Below are 22,129 nucleotides of genomic sequence, written 5' to 3' on the forward strand. Positions count from 1 at the left end.
CAAAAAAAGTTTGTGTTTAAATAATATATGTGTGTGTACTGTGTATAAATATTTATATGTTTGCATGTATATATTTAAGAAATATTTGCATACATATACTGTATATATTTATATATAATTTATACTATATATAAATATATTTTTTTTATATATAAATAACACATTTTTCTTAAATATATACATGCATGTGTGTGTATTTCTAGATACAAATTTAATTATACACAATACACACACATATATTATTTAAACAGAAACTTTTATTTTGGATGCGATTAATCGCGATTAATCTTTTGACAGCCCTAATATATATAAACATTATTTTGCTAGTCAAGTCACCTTTATTTCTATAGTGCTTCATACAATAAAGATTGTTTCAAAACAGGAAAAGGATTCAATGTTGGGGACATTTAATATTAATTTAATATTCAACAATATTACTGATCTGCCTGCATTGACACCATTATATGAGAACTGAACTGAGCTTGACAATGAATCTTAACTTGACAATGTTGTAGAATTCAGAATGGAATTCAGTCCTGTTGTATGGCAGCTCTAGAAAGACAATAGTAAATAGTTATTGTTCAATTGAAATTAGTTCGGTGTTGATTCAGTTCGTTTTAATAACTGTAAAGATCATCAATTATGAAATTATTTCATTTCATCAATAAAGCAGCTCTGGAGAAAACATGATGTCATCGTCCAGCTTCATTTAGTTCTCATACAACAGTGTCAGTGCAGTCAGATCAATAATGTTGCCAAATATTAAGTGTCCCCAACTAAGCAAGCCAAAAGGCGACAGTGGCAACAAACCCAAACTCCATCAGTGACAGAAATGGAGAAGAAAAAAAAAAACTTAAGAGAAACCAGGCTCAGTTCTCCTCTGGTCAAACTAAAATAGAAAGAATATTCTAAAACTCTAAAAACAGTTTTCACAATATTCATGTGTTCCTGTCTGATTAGACACCAGCACCTTCTAATGAAACCTATAAATGGAAATAGATCACAAGCTTGTCAAGTGACGCCCTTAATGACCCTTGTGAGTAAACGGTAACCGCAGAGAGAGTGTAGTTGCAGGCATGTGTGCTTATTGTAAAGCCGATTCCATTGTAAGGAACGGCCAGCATCAGCAAATACTCCAGGCTTTGTCCTGCCCTATAGACGCTTTACCCACTGCAGCTGGACAAATTTGTTGTGGGTTGGATTTTCATGGAGGGGTTTAGAATACCATTTGATGAAACCTAAAGCTTCTCATAAACGGCGGCTTCTCATGCTGCATCCATTATGTTTGTGTGTTTGTGGACAGATATGTGCATGTGTTTGCAACTCATCTAAATTAGTGCATAGTCATATAAAGCATGCTATCTGCTCCATGATGTAACAAGAAATTGGAACCACAAAGCAATCCTGAAATGGGAAGTGCAGTAATCATTTACTTACATGTGCGTTCTCTCTGACTTCCCTGAAATCCTGGCCCACAATTAATTGGACAGTCATGGGGAACTAACCAAGCAATATATTTTTATACCTAGCCATATGTTTTATATCTACAGTCATGTACCACAGGAGAGGAAATAAGGCCTTCTTGAAATCTCTGCATCCTGTCAGCCATATTTAGTGGTGCTTGTTGTAGCAGATATCACTATCTCTTATACTCTTCTCTCTTATTCTAAGTAGGCCTAATCTTTGGTGCATAAAGGCCTGGGTATACTTCATTTTCCGCGTTCCTCTCCATCTCGTGTCCACACAGCTTTTAAAGTATACTTCACCACGGATATGTGCAGTATGACACATGCGCAGTAAAATTGCTTTTCAAAACTCTACAAGACGTTAAAGGGCAGCACCGAGTCGTGTCATTTACAGGACATTCGCTCTTAGGATAGAAGAACGAAAGTATGCATGCAAAGTTTAGAACAAGAACCAAAACAAAAATGATGGAGAATGATATGCTGCTTTGTTTACTGTTCTTGTTGTTTTGCAACGCTCTTTCCGCACTTTTCTTCGACTACTGCTCAATACATCACAACTGCATATTGCCACCTAGTGGACTCTTCTGTCTCAACAATCACCTTGTGTTTGCGCTGTTGTAAGCGCACCGTCCACGTGTTGGACAGATAAAACTAAATCTAGTGTGCATGTCGAACGCCTGTTTTTGCACATGCTATCAAATAGAGCATGCTTTGTATTCAGCTAAGTGTTTCTCTCAAAATGTAAGTATATTTTGGCTTTATTATAAAACTGCCTTGTAACCACTTTATCAACCACTTAGCAACCAACAGAACACCCAATCAACCACCTATAGAAAGACCATTACAACTAGAGACAATGCCATAGAAACCACCTAACCACACTGGAACCACCCAGAAGCCATTAGCATTTAGTTTTGCTAAGTTGGCGTCGCTGGAAGCATATATTTAGGATCTCATGCATGTAAAAAAGGTTATTTCCCTCTATGAGTATCTGATTTCACGTCACATTTAGGAGTGTTGTTGGTACTCAGCCACCCTGAAGTTGTAAATATACCGTAATAAACGTAAATCACAGATACCATTATGAGGGTGTTTACTGTAAACAAACATTTAGCTTTGTCTACTGGAATTTATGATCCCAGTGTTTGTGAGTAGTCTGAGGAGTCATTCCCATAGTACTTTACTATTGCCACACTGTGGTATTATAAATAGGCTGTATTCATGAAACCTGGAGCCACCCTCATCTGTAAATGTCTTGAATCTTTGGCAGAACCAGAAACCATTGGCATATCTCGAATCTGGCCCTGTTGGTAGTATGGATAGGCACTTATCAGCATTCTTCATCTCTCTGCACTGGCTTCCACTTGCTGCTCGCATAAAGTTCAAAGCATTGACGCTTGCTTACTGATCTACCACAGGCTCAGCTCCCTCTTACTTTCACTCGCTCCTACGAGTCTACATCCCTACCAGAAGCCTACGATCGGTCAATGAGCGACGACTCGTTCCATCACAGAGAGCCACAAAATCACTTTCCAGAACTTTCTCATTCACAGTTCCATGCCGGTGGAATGATCTCCCATCCCTCATCCGGAATGCAGAATCCCTGACAACATTCAGAAGACAACTGAAAACTAATCTCTTCTGAGAGCACTTAACCTCATAAAAAAAATTATTTCCTTTTCCTTTAATCCTCCCTTGTCTGGCTTATGCTACTCTGAGCAATGCCTGAACTTTGTATTTTGAGCACTTCTTGTGTTGTTTTTGCCTCTTCACGATGACTCGCTTAACTTAGTCCTCATTTGTAAGTCGCTTTGGACAAAGGCGTCTGCTAAATGACTAAATGGAAATTCTGGATGGATCCTTTAAGTCCCTTTAAGTTATGCTCAATTAACTGAATTTATGGTGTATTGACCATAAATACCACAATAAATTCGTATTTCAAATAATTCAATAAATTATTTCAAATCTGCTAAAAAAAGGCACCTACAATGGAAGTAAATGTGCCATTTTTGGAGGATTTAACAACAGAAAAAGATGCTTATAATTTTATCAAAGCACTTACATTTATTCTTCTTTAAAAGGGGACCTATTATGCAAAATTCACTTTTACATGGTCTTTGAAAATAAATGTGCCGGTAGTGTGTGTACACAACCGCCCTATGATGATAAAAATCAAGCATATTGTTTGTCTTTTGGCTATACTACTAAAACAGTCGCTGTGTCCGAAAATGCCAACTTCCTTGCTATATAATATGCGAAAAACAGTATACCAAAAGAGTAGTACGTCCAAATGCATAGTGCTCAAAAACCACTGGGCAAAAATGACCCGGATGACCTGCTGTACTACTTCCACCAAGATTCGATGGACACTTATAATCCCATGCAGTGATTTCGAACATTGGCAGCATTTTAATGATACATAATCTGCCCCATTCACTTCCACTGTAAGAGCCTCACTGTAAAGGAAAGAAGGGACAAGTGGAAATTGTTGTTTGTGTGTTATGCCACAAATCTTGTCAATTGAGCTTAACTTGTACCGAACCTAGAATATTAATTTAAAGTTCACAGATGGGATAGAGATCCGTCTTTCCTGTGAAGCTCCATGCATAAATCAGAAACAGGACTTACAATATTGCTTTGTTTTTGCTTCTCTGGTAGGGTTCCTTGCTTGTTTCCTTTTCCTTGGCAGGTCTCTCACCCCTGAAGGCCAAAGCAAAGCTTTGTCCAGAACTACAAAGAACCAGTGAGAAACGTAACTGCACAAGTTTCCCCTTCCTTGATCTCTCTGTTTTTCCTGATCCTTTCATATGGACAGGATGTCACTACTGGAGACAACTCAACTAAATCAACCAATGATGGCTCAGCAAAACACAAATTAAAAGACGGAAACTGTAGAATGAAGCTTTGACTGTCTCATAAACCAAACTCTGACTCACTAAGTCCAAAACATCCCAACAAGTCTGGAAATAAAAAGAGGTTGAGGGAGCGAAGCAGATCATTTCATGTTATGTAACCGTAGCAGTTCTTTTTCTGCCACAAGTCATTGCTTTAATAAATCCATCCTGGTCTTATGCAATAGTTTAACGGGGCAGGTGATCAGTTTAAGGTTTAGAACATTGCTCTGCATCGCTCTGAGAACCTTGAGTTGACTCATTTCAGTCAGATTATACTGGGAAAGTCCCACTAACTCGTCAACACTGAACCACCAGGTTGTTCTTGAAAACAGCACTGTGGACATAAGAGAAGATGTTTACAGAGGGAAGTGACTGTCCTGGCCTTGTGCAACCTTTGTTATCTTGGACAACACCTTGGAGAGAAAAACACAGCTCTAGTCAGCATTGGCTGTCATTCTCGTGATTTCTGGTCAAATGCAGTGACGTTTTATTAGTAATGCTGTTTGGATTTAGTCAAAGTGTTTCACAATCCCAGAATAGAATCTGCTGAGGTTGCCAATTCTTCTCCCTGAAGCATGTAAACCTATGTGAAAAGTGTGTTTGGAATTGAAATTTGTAGTTTTCAAGGCTGGGTTATGGATAATAATGTCACCTTTGTTTTTCTGATGTCTCTTGTGACTGCAGTTTTGAAAGTGGTAAATACTGCAAATGAAAACTGATTTTGTGTAGAACAATTTTCTTTTACATATAAATCTAAAAAAAAAAACAAAAAAAAACAAGGCAAGATCCATGTTTAAAATCCCCCTGTAGTCAATCAATGTATCCCTTAAAACTCAACTTTGATCACCAAAATATATTTAAGTGTTTTTTTCCTGGAAAAAAAATTCTTCATGCCTTAAAATAGCTTGAAAGCAACTCTACACCCTTCCCTCATTTAGTCTACGCGGTTCTATGAATATGCAAATTAGCCCCGCCTCCACTCACTCACACCAGTTCAGAGATCCACTCATTGACCTGATTGGTTACAAGGTAGTTTGTGACGTCAGAAACACATTAATTACATTAACATATGACATTAATTAGGCTACGTTTGCAAGGTAGAGGCATTTGCACATATTTTTGTGCGTTTCAAATGCAGGATGGTTTCTACGCAACATTTTATAAATTAAGCACCAGATGACTCAATTTCCTATTGGAATAAATGAGTTTTGCTAGAGAGATTACACCAATCACCGCATTTTACATTTGCATTTACATTTCCTTTCTTTGTGTTCTAGGTGTTCTGTCACTTCCGGCTCATTTCAGTCCGTACACAGAGGGATGTCAGACGGGACTGGAGAGCAGAGAGGATGCGTACGCTGAACTGGAGCTGCGGACACTCGAGCAGGCTTTACTGGCCACATGTGTGGGCAGCATCTCAGAACTGAGTGAGTGTCTTGACTTCCTTCCTGTCGGTCTGCTACGTCTGATACTCTTGCTTTTATCCTCTCTCTCGTGTTCATTATGAAACATACTGAATCATTTACAACTCAGAAAGGTCACATTTAAGCTATAGCTTATGAGAAGATTATACACGCTGGAATCTTTCAGTGTGGAGCTTATTGCAAATGTCACATCCTTAATATCGAATGCAAAAATTGCTTTGTACTGTACTATAAAATTATATTTGCATTGGATTCAGTGTTAATAGTGCAAAATGAAAGTGCATCAAGTAAAGTAATTGTTAAAAGTCATTGTTATTATATAAATAAAATTATATTCAATTATAAAAGTATATCAAATTAAATAATAAAAGTGTGGTTATTGGCTCTACCTGTCATAGTGCTTGCATTGACACTCAACAGAGTCAAGATTGTAGCAAGTATCATATCGAGTAGCAATTGCTTGGTGTTATCCCTGCAAACACAACATGGAAAAGGAGATAAAGCGGACACTGTTTATCTCTCTGACCCGATTAGCCTATTATTTTATGCTCTGGATAAACACCACCACGTTGTTCCCAAAGAGCAGGCGTGTTTGGTTTCTAAACAGAAAGTTCTGTGACGGAAATAAAGAAAAAACAAACAAAAAGAGGCTGGAAGTCAACTGAAAGTCTTGTGTATCTGTTATTCTAGATAATTCCTGTAGGATGTTATGGCGATAGATACTCCTATAAGAATTCAATGAAGATGAAACGCTTTACCAGTCTCTCCTCTGACTTCATGATGCCTGACTCATCTCCGCTGAAACGAAGCATGTCTGTCTCAACACGGTTCCCTTGATAAAAGCAACATCTGGTCTGGGGTTTATTGTTTGCTCTGGATATTATACAAGTGGAAAGCTGAACAAATGTTCAAAGATTACAGTTCCTTATTCAGCAGAGTCTGACTGTCGGTTCGCTGTGCAATGTTTCGGTTCCCTCCTCACACAAGTTTACATTTGAAAATGGGATATTTCCCCTACAGTTGAAGGAGGTCTTTGTTGGCATGGGCTGTTTTACCTGTGTTTACTCATCATGCCACAGGCCCAGAGGTGGCAGGGCTGGCGTCTTTCCATTGGAAGGCACGGATTTCCTCCGGCAAAATCCTGAACACTTCGCTGCTTGTCTCCCACAGCACAAGGGCACGTTCATGCAGACCAAGCGTTCGGTTGGGCATTAGCAATCGCACACAAACTCTATGAATTCAGTGAGAGCTCTCTTTGTGCACCGCCTGTGAGGTTGGCACCTCCCCACGAGCTCTCGTGTAGTTTTGATCCAGTTGTACGCAGGAGATGTGGCGGACAGTGGGGCATCTGTACGTCTTCAGCTGCCCTGGAACCCTTGACACACATGGGGCATCTATACAACCGAAAATGGTGGATTTGGCCCCATAAAACAAATCTGGGTTTGTGAAAAATTTGCTGTTGTTTGTAGCCCTTTCAGTTGGAATTTGATGGGGTGATTTAAAGCTAAGAACCTTAACGCCCTGATATACTTCAAGCAAAATCAAAGAACAAACTGGGGACATATCGTGAAAATCGGACATTTTCCGCGTTTAAGTGCTATAATCGCGTGCATCTACCAACCCGGAAAACGTGAAAAGTGACAACCCAGTAGCTTTGTTTTGGTAAGCCTTTCTCTGCAAGCATGTTAAAAAATAAGCCAATCAGATTTCGCTCCTCTTCTGATTCAGAAAGGGAATTTTATTATAATATTACCGCCCCTTAATCTGCACGTTCCCAGCCATGGCGCCGCCATTTGGTTTTCGCAAGCGACAACAGTGTAACCAGTTCTAACGCAATGGCAAAAGTTTGAGTAAAGCATGTAAACTGTTCTGTCGTTGCTGCACAGACGAGCACTGAACGCTATTTGTCACAGCTGTCTCATAAAGACCTCAGGGAACTGTGTCAGCTTGTGTAAAAGTTAAACATGACGGAACATGCAAGTTGATGAGATGAATCAATGTGACTCCACAACAACTACATAATGGATAAGTGGATACTAACCATTCAGAAACGTCCAGGTGCGTCTAAAAGTTCCAACCTCTTCCTGAGTCTCTCTGTAAGACTGCACTCACTGAGATTTTGGATGAATGAGATTCGCGTGTTTTGTTATCGCCGAGTATCCGAAGCTCGCGTAAAGGATCGGCCCTATTCTGAACGGGGGCGGAGCAGCAGTTCATTTGCATTTAAAGGGGTACACAAAAAAACGGCGTGTTTTTGCTCGCACCCAAAAAGGGGCACATTTGACAAGCTAGAATAAATGATCTGAGGGGTATTTTGAGCTGAAATTTTTGATAAATCTGTGGTGTCCCCAGAATTTGCCTATTACATCTTGTGAAAAGGGGCATAATTTTACCTTTAAACAAAATCAGGCCAAAACAAAGTTTATTTAGAGTTTGTTTGCGAAGCTTGAAACAGCTTGTTCATTTCTTCAGTTCAGTTCGTTGAGATAAGATGCGGATATAAACATGAACACACTGGAGAGCTGCTTCGAGTAAAAATTGAAGTTGCAATTCAAATTGAAAGTGACTTGACTGGAGTGCCGCATTGCAGATGCAAACATATCCACATCACTATGATCAAATGCTTTCTTAACTGCTGTTTTCGCACCGCTGTCATTTTTGTTGTTTGTTTGTTTGTTGCATTATTGAGAAGAAAGTCCGCGGTCAGTCTGTGTCAGGATGTTCGCTAACAGTATACCACTGCTTATGTTTTCAAACTTATTACTGCTAAGCGAACGACAAAATGATATTTTCTCTGAGTATATCAGGGCCTTTACATTGCAACAAGTATTACCACAAGCGTTCAGTATGTTGTATTTATATCCCCAGTCCAATCGCACTGATCTCAGCCTTCAGGGCAGGCATTAGTAGCAAAGCCCCAAACGTCCTGATTGTTTCATAAATTCTCTTAAGACACTTTGTAGGGCCTGGCAGAACACAATAGGGCCCCTATTGCTACAAGTTTGGCAAATTTCAGATGATAATAACAGAGGATTCTTCCTACTCACAAACCACTCTGTGGTTTGAAAATGAACCCAAGGGGTGATTACCACAAATGAAGTCTACATGTTCCCGCAAATGGAGTGACCAGCCCACTACTTTGCTTCTCAAGTTAGCGTAGACATGCATTGAATGATATCTGTGTGTCCATATGTAGTTTAGTTAGTAATAGGACTGTTTCCAACCATATGTTGAGAATGACATTTTTATCAGACTCGTGGTACAAATAGTAGATGGTACAACAGTAGGATATTCTTATTTAGTGGAACTGTGAGATCCATAAAGGGAAAAAACAGCAGGTGGGCGTTTCATCCACAGAGAAATCTCTCCGCATATCTCTCTCACATTCACATTCCACATATCTATGAAGGCCAACTTGTGGCTTTTGGTTTCAATAAGTGTCCAAGGACTTGTTAGCTTCTGCCTGAGGTTTGCTGATAATTTGATATCTGGGTCAATGACAAAGAAGAAAAAGGAAAGGATTTTTTTTAATTATTTTTTTATGTATTTATTATTATTTATTATTATTATTATTATTATTATTATTGTAAAATCATTTTATCTGTTCTAATTTATTATTATCCATTATTTTCCAAACATTTTAAATATATATTATTATTATATTATTTTATCCATTATTATCATATTTGTGTGTCTTGGTGCAAGCATTCATAATTGAATCTCAACTTGATTTTTGGCTTAATAGGTTGAAGCAAATGTATTGTCTTTTTCATTTTTGTCTTTGATTGAAAAGCATCAATAAAAAGAGTTAAGCCAAAAATATATATTTTAAGATAAAAAGTATTTTTTTAAGTAATAGCCTAATTCATGAATATCATTGTTTTTGGAAGGTTGTACCATGTAACATTTTACAACCTGAACTAACCTGGTCCATGTCGTAAAAATATGAATGAATGAATGAATGAATGAATCTTTTTATTTATTTGTGTTTTATTATAAATAAATTTTCTTTTTCTTCATGCTTGTTGCACCACATGACTTGGAATTGTGTAATGAGTTAACAAAACTTGCTCAAAAAATAATGCTAATACTGCTAAAAACAATATAATATTGTGCCAGACTATAGTTTTTCTTTTTTCTTTTTTCATAATTTCATTCTATTACTAAGGATTTTTCTTCATCGTGTACCACAAAGCCCAGAAAGGTAGTAAAGACATCATTAAAATAGTCCATGTCACTACAGTGGTTCAACATTAATGTTATGAAGCGGCGGAGAATACTTTTTGTGTGCAAAAAAAAACACAATTCCTCACAATTCGATAATTGACCTTATGCTCACGAAAAAAGAAAAAAAAAAGATAAATAATAAAAAACAAAAACATATTAATCATAGGCAATGTGTATTCAAGTCATTGTAATGTACAAAGTGCATTTTTAATTAAATTAAATGAACCTTTATTAGCCTGCTCTGAAGTGTCTGATTGGTCCATTGTTTGTCGTTATCATCAGGTGACCTGGTGTCACGGGCCATGCACCATATGCAGCGCCTCAGTTCTGTCCGGCACGGGCTCAGTCCGGCACGTCATGCCCGCCAGCAGCAGCAAGTGTCCTGGTCCCCGGACGCCCTCCACACGCTCTACTACTTCCTCCGATGCCCTCAGATGGAGTCCATGGAGAACCCCAACCTGGATCCGCCCAGGATGGCCCTGAGCAAAGAAAGGTGAGCCTCATTATTATTCCCCTCCCATTAATCCAGTCTCCAATTCACACAATGGGTGCTAAGCTAATTAACACCCCAAACCCCTGATGGCCCATTGATATGTAAGTAAGCTCTGTGAAATCCAACAGCCTCAAGGTACTTTAAAGCTGTTAATAATATAGTAGAAATGTGAGGAGCTCCTCAAAACCCTTTTCCAGCTGCTGTTTCCTAAACGTTCGTTATATTTTGTTCTTAAAGAAAGGTTTGTTTTAAGCCTGGGTCATTAGCTGTCTGTCTTTCTACAAGGATGTCCTCAGGATATTACCTGCTTGCTAAAGGTAAATAAGAAGGTTTATGTTATGCAGGGTTCAGTTACATGTGTACTGTAAATATTAGCTCTTCGCTGAGTTACTCTTGGAAGGACGCCTGTTTGTAGGATTCAAAAAATGTTGAGGAAGCAACTTGCCAAGATAAAAGCTTCTAACAATTTGAGGCAGTCCAACGACAGTTGCTAGCATTTTGAAAAAGTAGTTAGCTACACTAGCTACAAGCTATTAATAAAAACTAGCTACACAAAAGCCATTTAAGTCACTCAATGGGATAAATATTAGCGATGTACTGTTGCTATACAACATGTCAACTATACAACTACACAACACATATCAAAAACATCTGAGTGACCTTTACTACTGATAGCATTGCTATTGTTTATATAGCAAACAAGATAGCCTAAGCTAATATTCTTTTTGTATGCTTGATGTTTCATATTTGACATGTATTTGATTTTGAAAACAAGTGTTTAAATGCAACACTTTTCGCAAACTTTACCAAAATCAGCTCAAAAATTACTTATTTAATAAAAAAATGGGTGAAATAGGTACAATTTCTGGAAACTTTATCCCGCATCCAAAAACAAAGTAAATCCAGCACGTCGTTGATGGGCTGAGATGTTTGTTTCTTTGATGTTTTTGTTGTTGAACGCCAAACACAATTGTCCATGTGTTTTGCGGTTTTGTGTGTATACGTATGTTTGCAATTATCAGGTTGTATGTTTTTTAAGTAAAGGGCGAATCTTGATATTGGCTACAGCTGGATCACTTGTGTAAGACCTTCAACTAACAAACTTAAGTGGAAAACAACAATGGAGCCTTACTGCCAACTCCAGGACTCCAATCATGAATCTTCCTTAATGCTTGTGCCAGAAAAGATTTCTGTGTGTTTGGTAGAAAGGCAAAATGGGATACAGGTGGTGCTTCACTCCTGGCAGTCATTACGGTAAAGGGCTCAATCATTATTTAAGGTCTCCTCTCTGTGCCTTCTATTGAAAAGTCTTTAAAACCTCTGCTTGAAATGAAACCACAATGGCACACTGGCGTACTGTGTGGTCCTAACTGGGGCCTGTAAACCGAAAGGGGGCGTTGCAGATCCAGTGAAGTCTGGATATGTGAGCTAGAGGTTTGTAATAGGAAGTGTTGATTTATGATGGCTGAGGACAGGCTCTTATGGAGTGGGTGGAGAGAGAGGGAGGAAAGGGTCAGAGTTGAATGGGAGTGCTGGGTTGTAAGTGGTCGCACATTAAGGAGTCATTGTAAGATGAGAGGGGTGGAAGGTACGCTGACCCCAAATCAGGACAGAGAAGACAAGACACATCCACACATACCAGCTAATTGGAGTATAGAAGTACCATCATGTCCTAAGATGAAGTTTCTAAAATGAAGTTTAAACTACAGAGTATGGATAATTATTATGCAATTATTAAAATTTTTTTCAAGCACATTTTAGCAATTCCAAACCACACCTTAATCTTAATAACTACTATTAATTTTGTATTTAATTATTTATAAGTGATATATAATTGTTAAAGGAGAACTCCGGTCAATTTTAACATTGAGCTCATTTTTTTGTAAATTTGGAGTGCTGTCAATACAGAGAACAACGACAAAAATCGGTGTTGCCAACACCGTGTTATCCTCTTTTTAAAATTTGCACCCTATTGACTTAAATGGGGCCAGTTTTAAACCTGTTTTTAGCCTCTTAACATCCTTGATGTCAATACAAGTGCACAGGTCATGTGAGTGATTCCTTCAGAGTGATCACGGGTGAATCTGACTGCAGTAGATGTGAAAGATATTAATAAAAATGATGTTATTTCAGCCAGCGCACATACCTGTATTTTCTTCCTGTTTTCGGTCGAAGTCCACAGTAATCGATTGTCGAGTTCACGCGTGTGATCAAAGGTAACTAAACCTATGCGTGTGAACTCGACAATCGATTACTGTGGACTTCGACCGAAAACAGGAAGAAAATACAGGTATGTGCGCTGGCTTAAATAACATCATTTTTATTAATATCTTTCACATCTACTGCAGTCAGATTCACCCGTGTTCACTCTGAAGGAATCACTCACATTAGCTGTGCACTTGTATTGACACATCAAGGATGTTAAGAGGCTAAAAACAGGTTTAAAACTGGCCCCATTGAAGTCAACAGGGTGCAAATTTTAAAAAGAGGATAACATGGTGTAGGCAACACCGATTTTTGTCTTTGTTCTCTGTATTGACAGCACTCCAAATTTACAAAAAAATGACCGGAGTTCTCCTTTAAGGAAGGCTGGAAGTGAAAAACCCTTATATTCAGGTGTGCATAATTATTAAGCAAGTTTTCTTTTACAGGTAAAATGGCCCAAAAAAGAGATTTAACTCGCACTGAAATGTAAAAAATTACTGCTCATGGGAAGGATGCAATATTAATGCAATATTTGAAATTGCAAAATGAAGACATGACCAATGGACAGCAAAACACTCATTGGTTCAGCACGGTCATACAAGCTAGCTAGAGAGCATAGGTTTTTTTTTTTTTGTTGTTTTTTTTTTGATCATTTCTTATCTCACTTTGTGAAACGAGAGTCAGAGAAAAAGAAAATCATGTTTGCTGTTAATCTGACACGTCTAGTACTAAATTCTCACAAGTATATATACACAGTTTTGGGTAGATTGCTTACAAATTGGAGTGAATACAAATTACATGATGAAAACCGTAGAATCTATTACATTACACATTTTAGGGAATATAATCTGATGATTATACTTTTAGATTACTTTTGAATAGGATAATCTTGTACTATAGTGATATGAAAAAATACAAAGAGAAAAAAATATATATATTCAAAGTGCATTTAACAGGATTTCCCAAACTGGGGGTTGTGAAGAAACTGCTGTGGGTTCGTAAGTTGATGAAAAGCTAATAATTAATTACACCATAAAAATGAATAAAAACTGGCATTTTGTGAATATTATGTAATCAATAAAATGTAACTGTATTCTTCTGATTATTTATATAATAATAATAATTTATTTAGTATCTCACCTGTACTGAAAGAAGTGACGCCAGACAAACAAAACAAATAAAAAATCATGCTGGTACCTGTCAAACATATCTTGATACTGCTTTAGAAAATCCCTGCAAATCTGTCCTCTTGGTGCAAGGTGTGAGTGGTAATATCCACCCATAAGATCTACCCCCAGCAGTGAGGAAACCATAAGCAATAATTAAAGAAAAACAGAAAAGACAGCAATATGAATGACCGTTAGAGCACTAATTAAACAATAACAATAAATATGTTGTTATTTCTTCAAGCGAGGCCTCATTCAGAATCAACCGATGTATAAAAGACTCTTTATCAAAATCTCAGTGGTGGGCTACAGTATAGCCTACTATTTACACACGATTTTTGAATTCAAACAAATATACGGAATAACGCTCCCATTTAAAGTGATGCTGGGATTAATCATCATCCGCTGCCAAAACCGCTAGAAATTCCTGGCTTGAAAACCACAGCGTTTAATATGCAGTGGCCATGGAGTTGCCTGCCAGACGCTAGTGTTTGGATATGACTCAGAGAAATACTTCAGCGTTATATACGTTTAAAGCGAGGGAAACAGCCGTGTGGTCTCAGTAGTGAACTCTTAATCACTGTTACATCTCTGCTGTAATCTAGTCACGTTAGAGGCCTTAACACATGTGTAAATGCTAGTCCGCCAAATTAGCCCAAAGCGCTATAAGGTTTCCACAAGCGCTGATTAGCCAAGCTTTGATGTAGGCTGAAGCTGAGCTCGGGTTTCGGGTCGAAGGCCACGGGTTGAACTTGAGCCCTTGATTCAGAAGCACGGGTCATTGTTGAAAGCGTGACCCAGAGGCCAAACTGAACAAGAGATGAAGGGAGGCACTACGACTTTTGCTTTTCACTAGCAAAGCGCTCTGACAACAGAACAAAGCAGAGTTGTAAAAATGTTGAAGAGCTTAAATTTCATGCTGGTTTTGTTTTCCAGTCAAGGAGGAGTGGACTATGCATCAGTAAGTTTACGTTCGTGTGTGTTTGTCCCTGAGCGTGTGGCCGGTAGTTGTAACCTAGCTTGCTAACAGAGTTATAATCATCCTTTGTTTGATGGTCGAGAAGCTTTGAGGACTCAATAATTCTATTTAGCAATAGAAAAGGGTGTATCAAGTGTGTATTCAGATTTGAGTGTTGTACTTAATGCTTTTAATGCTGTTGGTAGCAGCAGCCAGAAGCAAGCCCATTCAAACTAATGAAACTTCTCAGATGTTTAAAAAAAATAAATAAAAAAAAATTACTTTTTCAATAAAAAAAAAATTATAATATAAAGCAATGCTCTTGGTGGTTGCTTCCTATCCAATACTCAGATAGTTATATGAAGTATATGGAAAAATCCCATCAACTTCTCCTGTCGCAGACTTATTTAGTGTACTGACTGATATCTTTTTCCACACAAACACACACACACACTTAACAGATATACAATCAAATCCTTGTATGCTCTCACAGATATCAACTCCCCAACACCATCCACCCCCTCTTTTGAGCGACCAAAGTAAACACACTTAGCTGGCTGCAATCTATTCGTCTTGACAGTGGTTTTAAGAGCTTTGGAACTTGGAAAATTCCCTTAATCAATACAGTAGGCTGCTAAAATGCTCTTCTAAACTATTTTAGGGAAAGTATGTGGTTATTAAGTGTGTTTCTTTTCACCTCTTCCCTTACTTTCCCATGAAGATCTTTCCTTGGATTAAGGTTGAGCTGTTTTACAACCACAAGTCAAACAAATGTTACTTAACCTCATCTGTTTTTCTGGCTGTTGATGTTACACAGCTCGTTGCTTGCAATACACTGCTTTTTCTGTTCAGACAGGCGGATCAAATCTGATTTATGACATGTCCTGCTCAAATCTGTTGTTTGTAGCTCACAATAAAGCATGACTTTTTTTTTTTCAGTTTTCTTCTCCAATTATCACTACAGCAACCAATGTAAATATAAAAAGCTTGAAATATTATATATTTAAGTACGTAAATACAAATATTTGGCCAACAAATTGCGACTACACCAACATGTTGACCATTTTAACGCATGTCTTGCGGGGGTACAAACCTCAGTACTTAAGGGGGCGATAGAGTTCCCTTCAAAATGTTTACTCATTTCGTCAGACATGTTATTTTTCAAGATGCTAGCTATAAAAATGTCAACTTTAACCCTGTAGAAGTGGACGCTGTTGTGCGCTTTAGCGCCACCCGTTGTGGCAACACTGAGAATGCCATGCGAACTGAACAAACATCTGATTTAATCACCTGCAAAACAGTTGACAAAAAAAAATTATAAAAATGTTTGATTCGGTGTCTTTTTGTATCTTCCCTCAATATTTAAATTTAGCCTCTCTAAATTTAGCTTTGTCTTCAGATGTTTCACACTTGAAAGTTGACTTTAGAATTTGAATTGTCTTTTCCTTTTGAACCAAAATGGCTCCCATCAAGTTGTCATCTGCAAAGTTGATCTGTTTGTTGTGGTTGAACGCATCTGTAGGTCTCAGGAGATCGCTTTCCCTGTTGCGCATATCTTGTGTGTTTAATGAGCTTCACGCTCCTCTCAGTACGTCTCATTTGCATGTCTTGCCGGGCTGACAGACTCTCGGTGGGATGACTTGTTTTTTTTAGTTTGACGTCATTGTGTTCCTGCTGTGCATCGAGCAGAGCGGTGACAAACTTTCACATTGGTATCTTCTCTGAATCCGATGGACGGCTGCGGAGACGTTACCAAACACTCAGATTCTAGGCTTTACTTAGAAAAAGATTAGATTAGGATTTGGGAAGGGGATGCTGGACCTGTATCAGTGCCTGGTGATATGTCATGATTCAGGCTGACTTGGATGCCAAATAAAACTAACTGATGGTGGTACACAGTACGGGCTGTCCTTGGGGTCCAAGCTGTGAGTGTGCACATTTAGGGTTTTGCACTTAAGTCCTCTTTAAAAGTCCCCCTGTAGTCAATAACTGTATCCCTTAAAACTCATCTTTGATCACCAAAATTGCATTATTTAAATGCTTTTTCCTCAATAAAATAAAAAAAATCTTCATGCCTTAAAGGTCCCGTTATATGCCCCTTTTCACAAGATGTAAAATAAGTCTCTGATGTCCCCAGAGTGTGTATGTGAAGTTTGAGCTCAAAATACCCAACAGATCATTTTTTACAGCATGTTTAAATTGACATTTTTTGGGGCTCTGAAAAACGCGCTGTTTTAGTGTGTGCCCTTTAAATGCAAATGAGCTGCTGCTGGACGACCCAGGGGGCGGAGCTTCATGAGCTCGCACTCAGTCTCTCAGGACAATTTCATCTCAAGGAATGATGATAATATCAGAAACTCTCAGTAACGGTGTTCATTTCGAGTCGGACAATAATGCCTACAGAGTCAGAGTGCTGTATAGAGATGAAACAGGTATGGTTTAGTAGTTTAATTACGGTTATTATAACGTATTTGTCATCTGCTTGTATGTATCCATTGTTTATTAACAGCCTACAAGTCTGCTGTTTCGGACCAGGTCCGAATGATGATCAAACATGTACTGATGAGTTTAATAAAGTTTATTGTACATCACACAAAAGATGAAGCGTCAGTTTTACTTCAGAAAATCACCGTAAGAGATGAGTAAACACAATAGCCTAAGTTATAAGAAGTGCGCAAGTAGCCAGTAGAGTTGCAGACATCCCAACCTACAAAAGTTCATTTCAGGGAGGTACCCCCCTAAAAAATATAAAAGTATAATACATAATTTCTATAGGCTATAGGCCTATGCATTTATTTGTTCATAATGTTACAATGTGTAGATTACTTTACCATTTATAAGCTGCTTATAGGCTACTATTCATGTAAACTGCTTTTATTTATATTCCATTGCAGCTTTAAACAGGTCTAAGGAATAATATGCACGAATGAAATGAAACTTGTTGACAATCATTTAACCCACCATGGGCAATGCTGAAGTCACTGTTACAAACTGTACAGCGTGCAAGACTATCATTATGTTTTACTCTTATAAGACAGGGGTACACTTTCATGTAGTCTGCCGTAAAATGTATCTTATACTTTCGTTTTTTGCATGTTTTTTTGTGGCACTCTCCCTTTGCCATGGCGCTCCTGTTTCTAGATACACTGAACTGATTAATTCGGTTCGGGAGAAGAGATAAAACCCGCCCACACTGACAATTGATTGGTTGATTTACCGAAACAGGCCAATCAGATGCTCTCTATCTTACATGCGCACACACGCACACACGCAAGGTCTCTCGCTCCCTCTCCCTCTCTGCTGTGCACGCGCGCTCTGGCTCGCTCGCCCTAGATTCCGGGAGATTTTAACTCATTTCCGGGTATCAGGGAGCCGCTATCAATATGCGGGAGACTCCCGGAACTTCCCGGAGACTTGGGATGTCTGGAGTTGAGGGAGCATTCCTGTGGGTGGAGGTTAGTCTAAACACGGTTCTGGTGATGTCACTAATGCAGGAAGTAGAGGGGTGTAGTCCAATCGAGCCGTTTTATGTAGTCAACTTCTGTTAAATAAAATGTCTCGCTTGACATTGAACTTTGAGCTTTATAATTTTACAGATATTATTTATACTCTAACAACAACATTACACACTAACTAAAGTTTGAAACATGGGATCACGTAGAACGGGACCTTTAAAATAGCTTGAATGTAACTCTACACCCTTGCCTCATTTATTAAACACGGTTCTATGAATATGCAAATGAGCCCCGCCTCCACTCACTCACTCCAGCTCAGAGATCCACTCGTTGACGATCACGCGTTGATCTGATTGGTTACAAGGTAGTTTGTGACGTCAGAAACACCAGCGATTTCAAACCGTGTTCTTGAGACTGTCTTTGGTTCACTGCAGTTAAAGAGAAAATACTCAGCAATGGTGTTGACTTATGAATTTGCACATGGTTTGTCTTAAAGCATATTTAAAACAACACATAGACATATAAACAACATAAAAAGCTGGATTTTCACAACAGGGGGACTAGAACCACATGTTTTTCATTCATGTTTTGTTTTTTAGAAACCAAAACACAAATATTGGATGATAATGATAATAATTATAAATTGAACATTATTATGATATTATAATATTTTTTATTATTTTCTTCATTTTTGAAGGACACCCAAGATGCAGTACCTGATTTCACCAGGGCCAGCATGTTCCTGGAACAAAGTCCAATCAACCAATCAGATTTTAGGGACAAGTTTAGTCTTAAAACCAAGGTTAGGTGCTTCTACATCAGTGTAATTCACCTGTCATTTCCCTCTGATTTTAGGGATAAGTTATGGGCAGGGTTAGGTTTAGGAATATGGTTAGGATTACATTTTCGGACAGGAATGTTGTTCCTGGATTTTGACTCAGCAAAATCAGGACGTGCTACCCAAGACGGTCAGATTTTTAGAACCCAAAACACTTGAATATTGTATGATGATGACGGTAATGATGATGATTTATCAATAATAATAATAATAAATTGATTATTAGAATATTATACTATATTTTTACTTATTAATTTCTTCGTTTTTGAAGGAACAAGACAGTCTTTTTAAGTCCTCCAGTCTTCATTTTCAAAGGTTGAGACTCAGAAGAATGATTGCGTAATATAGTCTTGATCTGGGTCCAGTAAACAGCCCATATCTGTCCTCGTGTGAAGTTTTTATTAAGAACCTCACACACATACAAACAACACATTCACGTCTGCAGGGAGTGGCACTGAGCTGCTGAAAACAAGAGGACTTCAGCCGCCGTATCTCATTCTCAGCGTGAATTCTTTGATATGACAGGCCGCTGAAAGACACGGGCCGTCTCGGTTGCCCAAGCCCTTCTTTAGAAACACTAGCAGATTAAGTGCGCTGTGGCCAAACTTGTTTTACACAACTGACTTGTCACACACACACACACACACACACACACACACACACACACACACACACACACGTGTGCATCCAAACAAGGACATACTATAGTCATAAATTATCTATATATAAAACAATATATTACAATAGTAATACAATAGTAAAACAATTCTAATACACAACCTAGTGCTAAAAGAAAAACTTTTTAGCATTAATTTTTCATGCATACATTTTTTTTTCTCTCTCTGAGGGTATCCCAACATGAGGTTTTGTCAGATTTAGTTCACTTTTGAGGAAAAATCTGGATTTATTTATTTTTTTATTTTTTTTATTAAGGGGGATTTTTACTATTTAATATTTTGAAAAATAAAACACATTTTAAATACCAGATCTGAAATCAATTAATGTCTGCCTATCATCAAGAGCAAACAAAAGACCATTTTAGTTGCTTACAACTCGGGCTGCACGATTTTGAAAAAAAAAAAACACATTGCAATTTTTTTTTCCTGCGATATATATTGCGATGTGAAAACAGTTTCACCAGATGAATAGTTCTATATGAAAAGAATTAATCACTGAATGATTGAGGTGATTTAAAAAGGGGAGTGAATCTGCATAGAAAATAATAAACAAATTACATACATAGAGAAATGCAATACAACAGAGATACAAATGAAAAACAGTGCTTTATGTTTTTCAGGTAAGTCTTCACAGTATTCAGCTACGGAAATGTAATAGAATGTAAAATAACACTGCATAATCTTCACTGAATAAATTTAATTTAATTAATCTTTGTTAAAGCTAAAAAAGTGATTTTAGCTTTCTATTTCAGTTAGATTAACATTAGACACATTCAGCTGTAGGTTTATTAGGCTGCTGTCACTTTAAGGCCGAATGCACTGATCCAATATAATTATACGCATCAATTTTCTTTCTCAATTGTGTACGTTCACATACTGTAAGCCATAAGCGACTGTGTTTACGAGAATATTCACAGAGACGGGCATTTTGACATAATTTTGCTTGTGTGTGTGTGTCTGTTCAAACTGAATTCGATGCTCTGTGTGTGAATGCGCACAGAAAACAGCGTGACTTCCGAATCGAGTTCTCTTTCGCATTATCTTGCGCTCAAATGGCTTAAAATCGCTTGAATGTTTAAACTGACAGGACCTAAAATGTGCAAATGATAAACTTTCACTCTATGATGGTTAAACTTGTCGCAATTAATCCGAGAACCATGCGTATTTCGAACCGTGGTGGCGTTTTCCGAACGGATCGCGTATCAACTCTGTTGTTATTAATATTGCAACCATTTTTCAACCAAAGTTTTGGATACAAACTGTTGTTTTTCCTGCGTTCCCCAGGCCGTTCCTCCTCCTCCCCCCGCTGATGGAGTGGATGCGTGTGGCCATCGTTCACGCCGAGCATCGCCGCAGCTTATTGGTGGACAGCGATGATGTCAGACAGACAGCACGGCTCCTCCTGCCTGGGTTAGACTGCGAGCCCAGACTGCTAAAGTAAGACTTTCATATCATAAAACATCCTGACTGACCATGAGTGAAGAAAATCCTAGACTTGCATGGAAGAACATCAGCTAATAACAGAGACACAGAGGACCTTTTTGATAATCAGCTAAAACTCCCTAGAAGCCACATCATAGCATCACGCGAAAAACACCCTCAACACCCTAGCAACATTCAGAATACCTTAGATACTGTAAGCAAGGGGCATCAAATGTCATGCTGATTTTAAAGGTGCTTTGTCAAGTTCTCCAGCTGTGGTGACCTTGTTTTCCAAGTATATTTTTTATTGCATTTAACAAATGTTTTTACCGCAACCTTGTTAGACTAATTAAATCTGTTTTAAAATGTCAACTGACTTTTAAACACTGATAAAAACACAGTCAGACACTTAAAGTGTCGCAGAGCTGAAGGTAACAGACATGATCTCATGCTGACTCCTTAAATGTGACTTGACTGTATTAACACATTGGCAAAGAGCCGCACTGATCCTCATGCTGATGTCAAAGCTTTTTCTTAATGATTTGAAAACACTTGAAATTTGAAAACACTTGAGGAAAATCCAGCACTCCACCCATGAAAGCATGTAATGACCAACACTATCCATTTCCTCACTCACTCACTTATTCATTCCACTCACTCACTTACTCTCTCTCATCCACTCACTCACTCTCTCTCATCCACTCACTCACTCTCTCATCCACTCACTCACTCACTCACTCACTCACTCACTCACTCTCTCATCCACTCACTCACTCTCTCATCCACTCACTCTCTCATCCACTCACTCACTCACTCATCCACTCACTCACTCACTCTCATCCACTCACTCTCTCATCCACGCACTCACTCACTCTCTCATCCACTCACTCACTCTCATCCACGC

General features: G+C 38.2%; 1 protein-coding gene across 1 annotated transcript in view; it reads left to right on the forward strand.

The window, feature by feature from the left end:
- Positions 1-22,129, forward strand: part of abtb2b (ankyrin repeat and BTB (POZ) domain containing 2b) — a 56,292-nt gene that overhangs the window by 25,420 nt on the left and 8,743 nt on the right. The window contains exons 2-4 of the mRNA XM_081355790.1: positions 5,638-5,787; positions 10,294-10,504; positions 21,088-21,240. Coding sequence (XP_081211916.1) covers positions 5,638-5,787; positions 10,294-10,504; positions 21,088-21,240 — 514 coding nt within the window. The remainder of the gene's footprint in view (positions 1-5,637; positions 5,788-10,293; positions 10,505-21,087; positions 21,241-22,129) is intronic.

The sequence above is a fragment of the Scardinius erythrophthalmus genome (assembly GCF_964197995.2).
Source record: "Scardinius erythrophthalmus genome assembly, chromosome: 24".
Lineage (NCBI taxonomy): Eukaryota > Metazoa > Chordata > Actinopteri > Cypriniformes > Leuciscidae > Scardinius > Scardinius erythrophthalmus.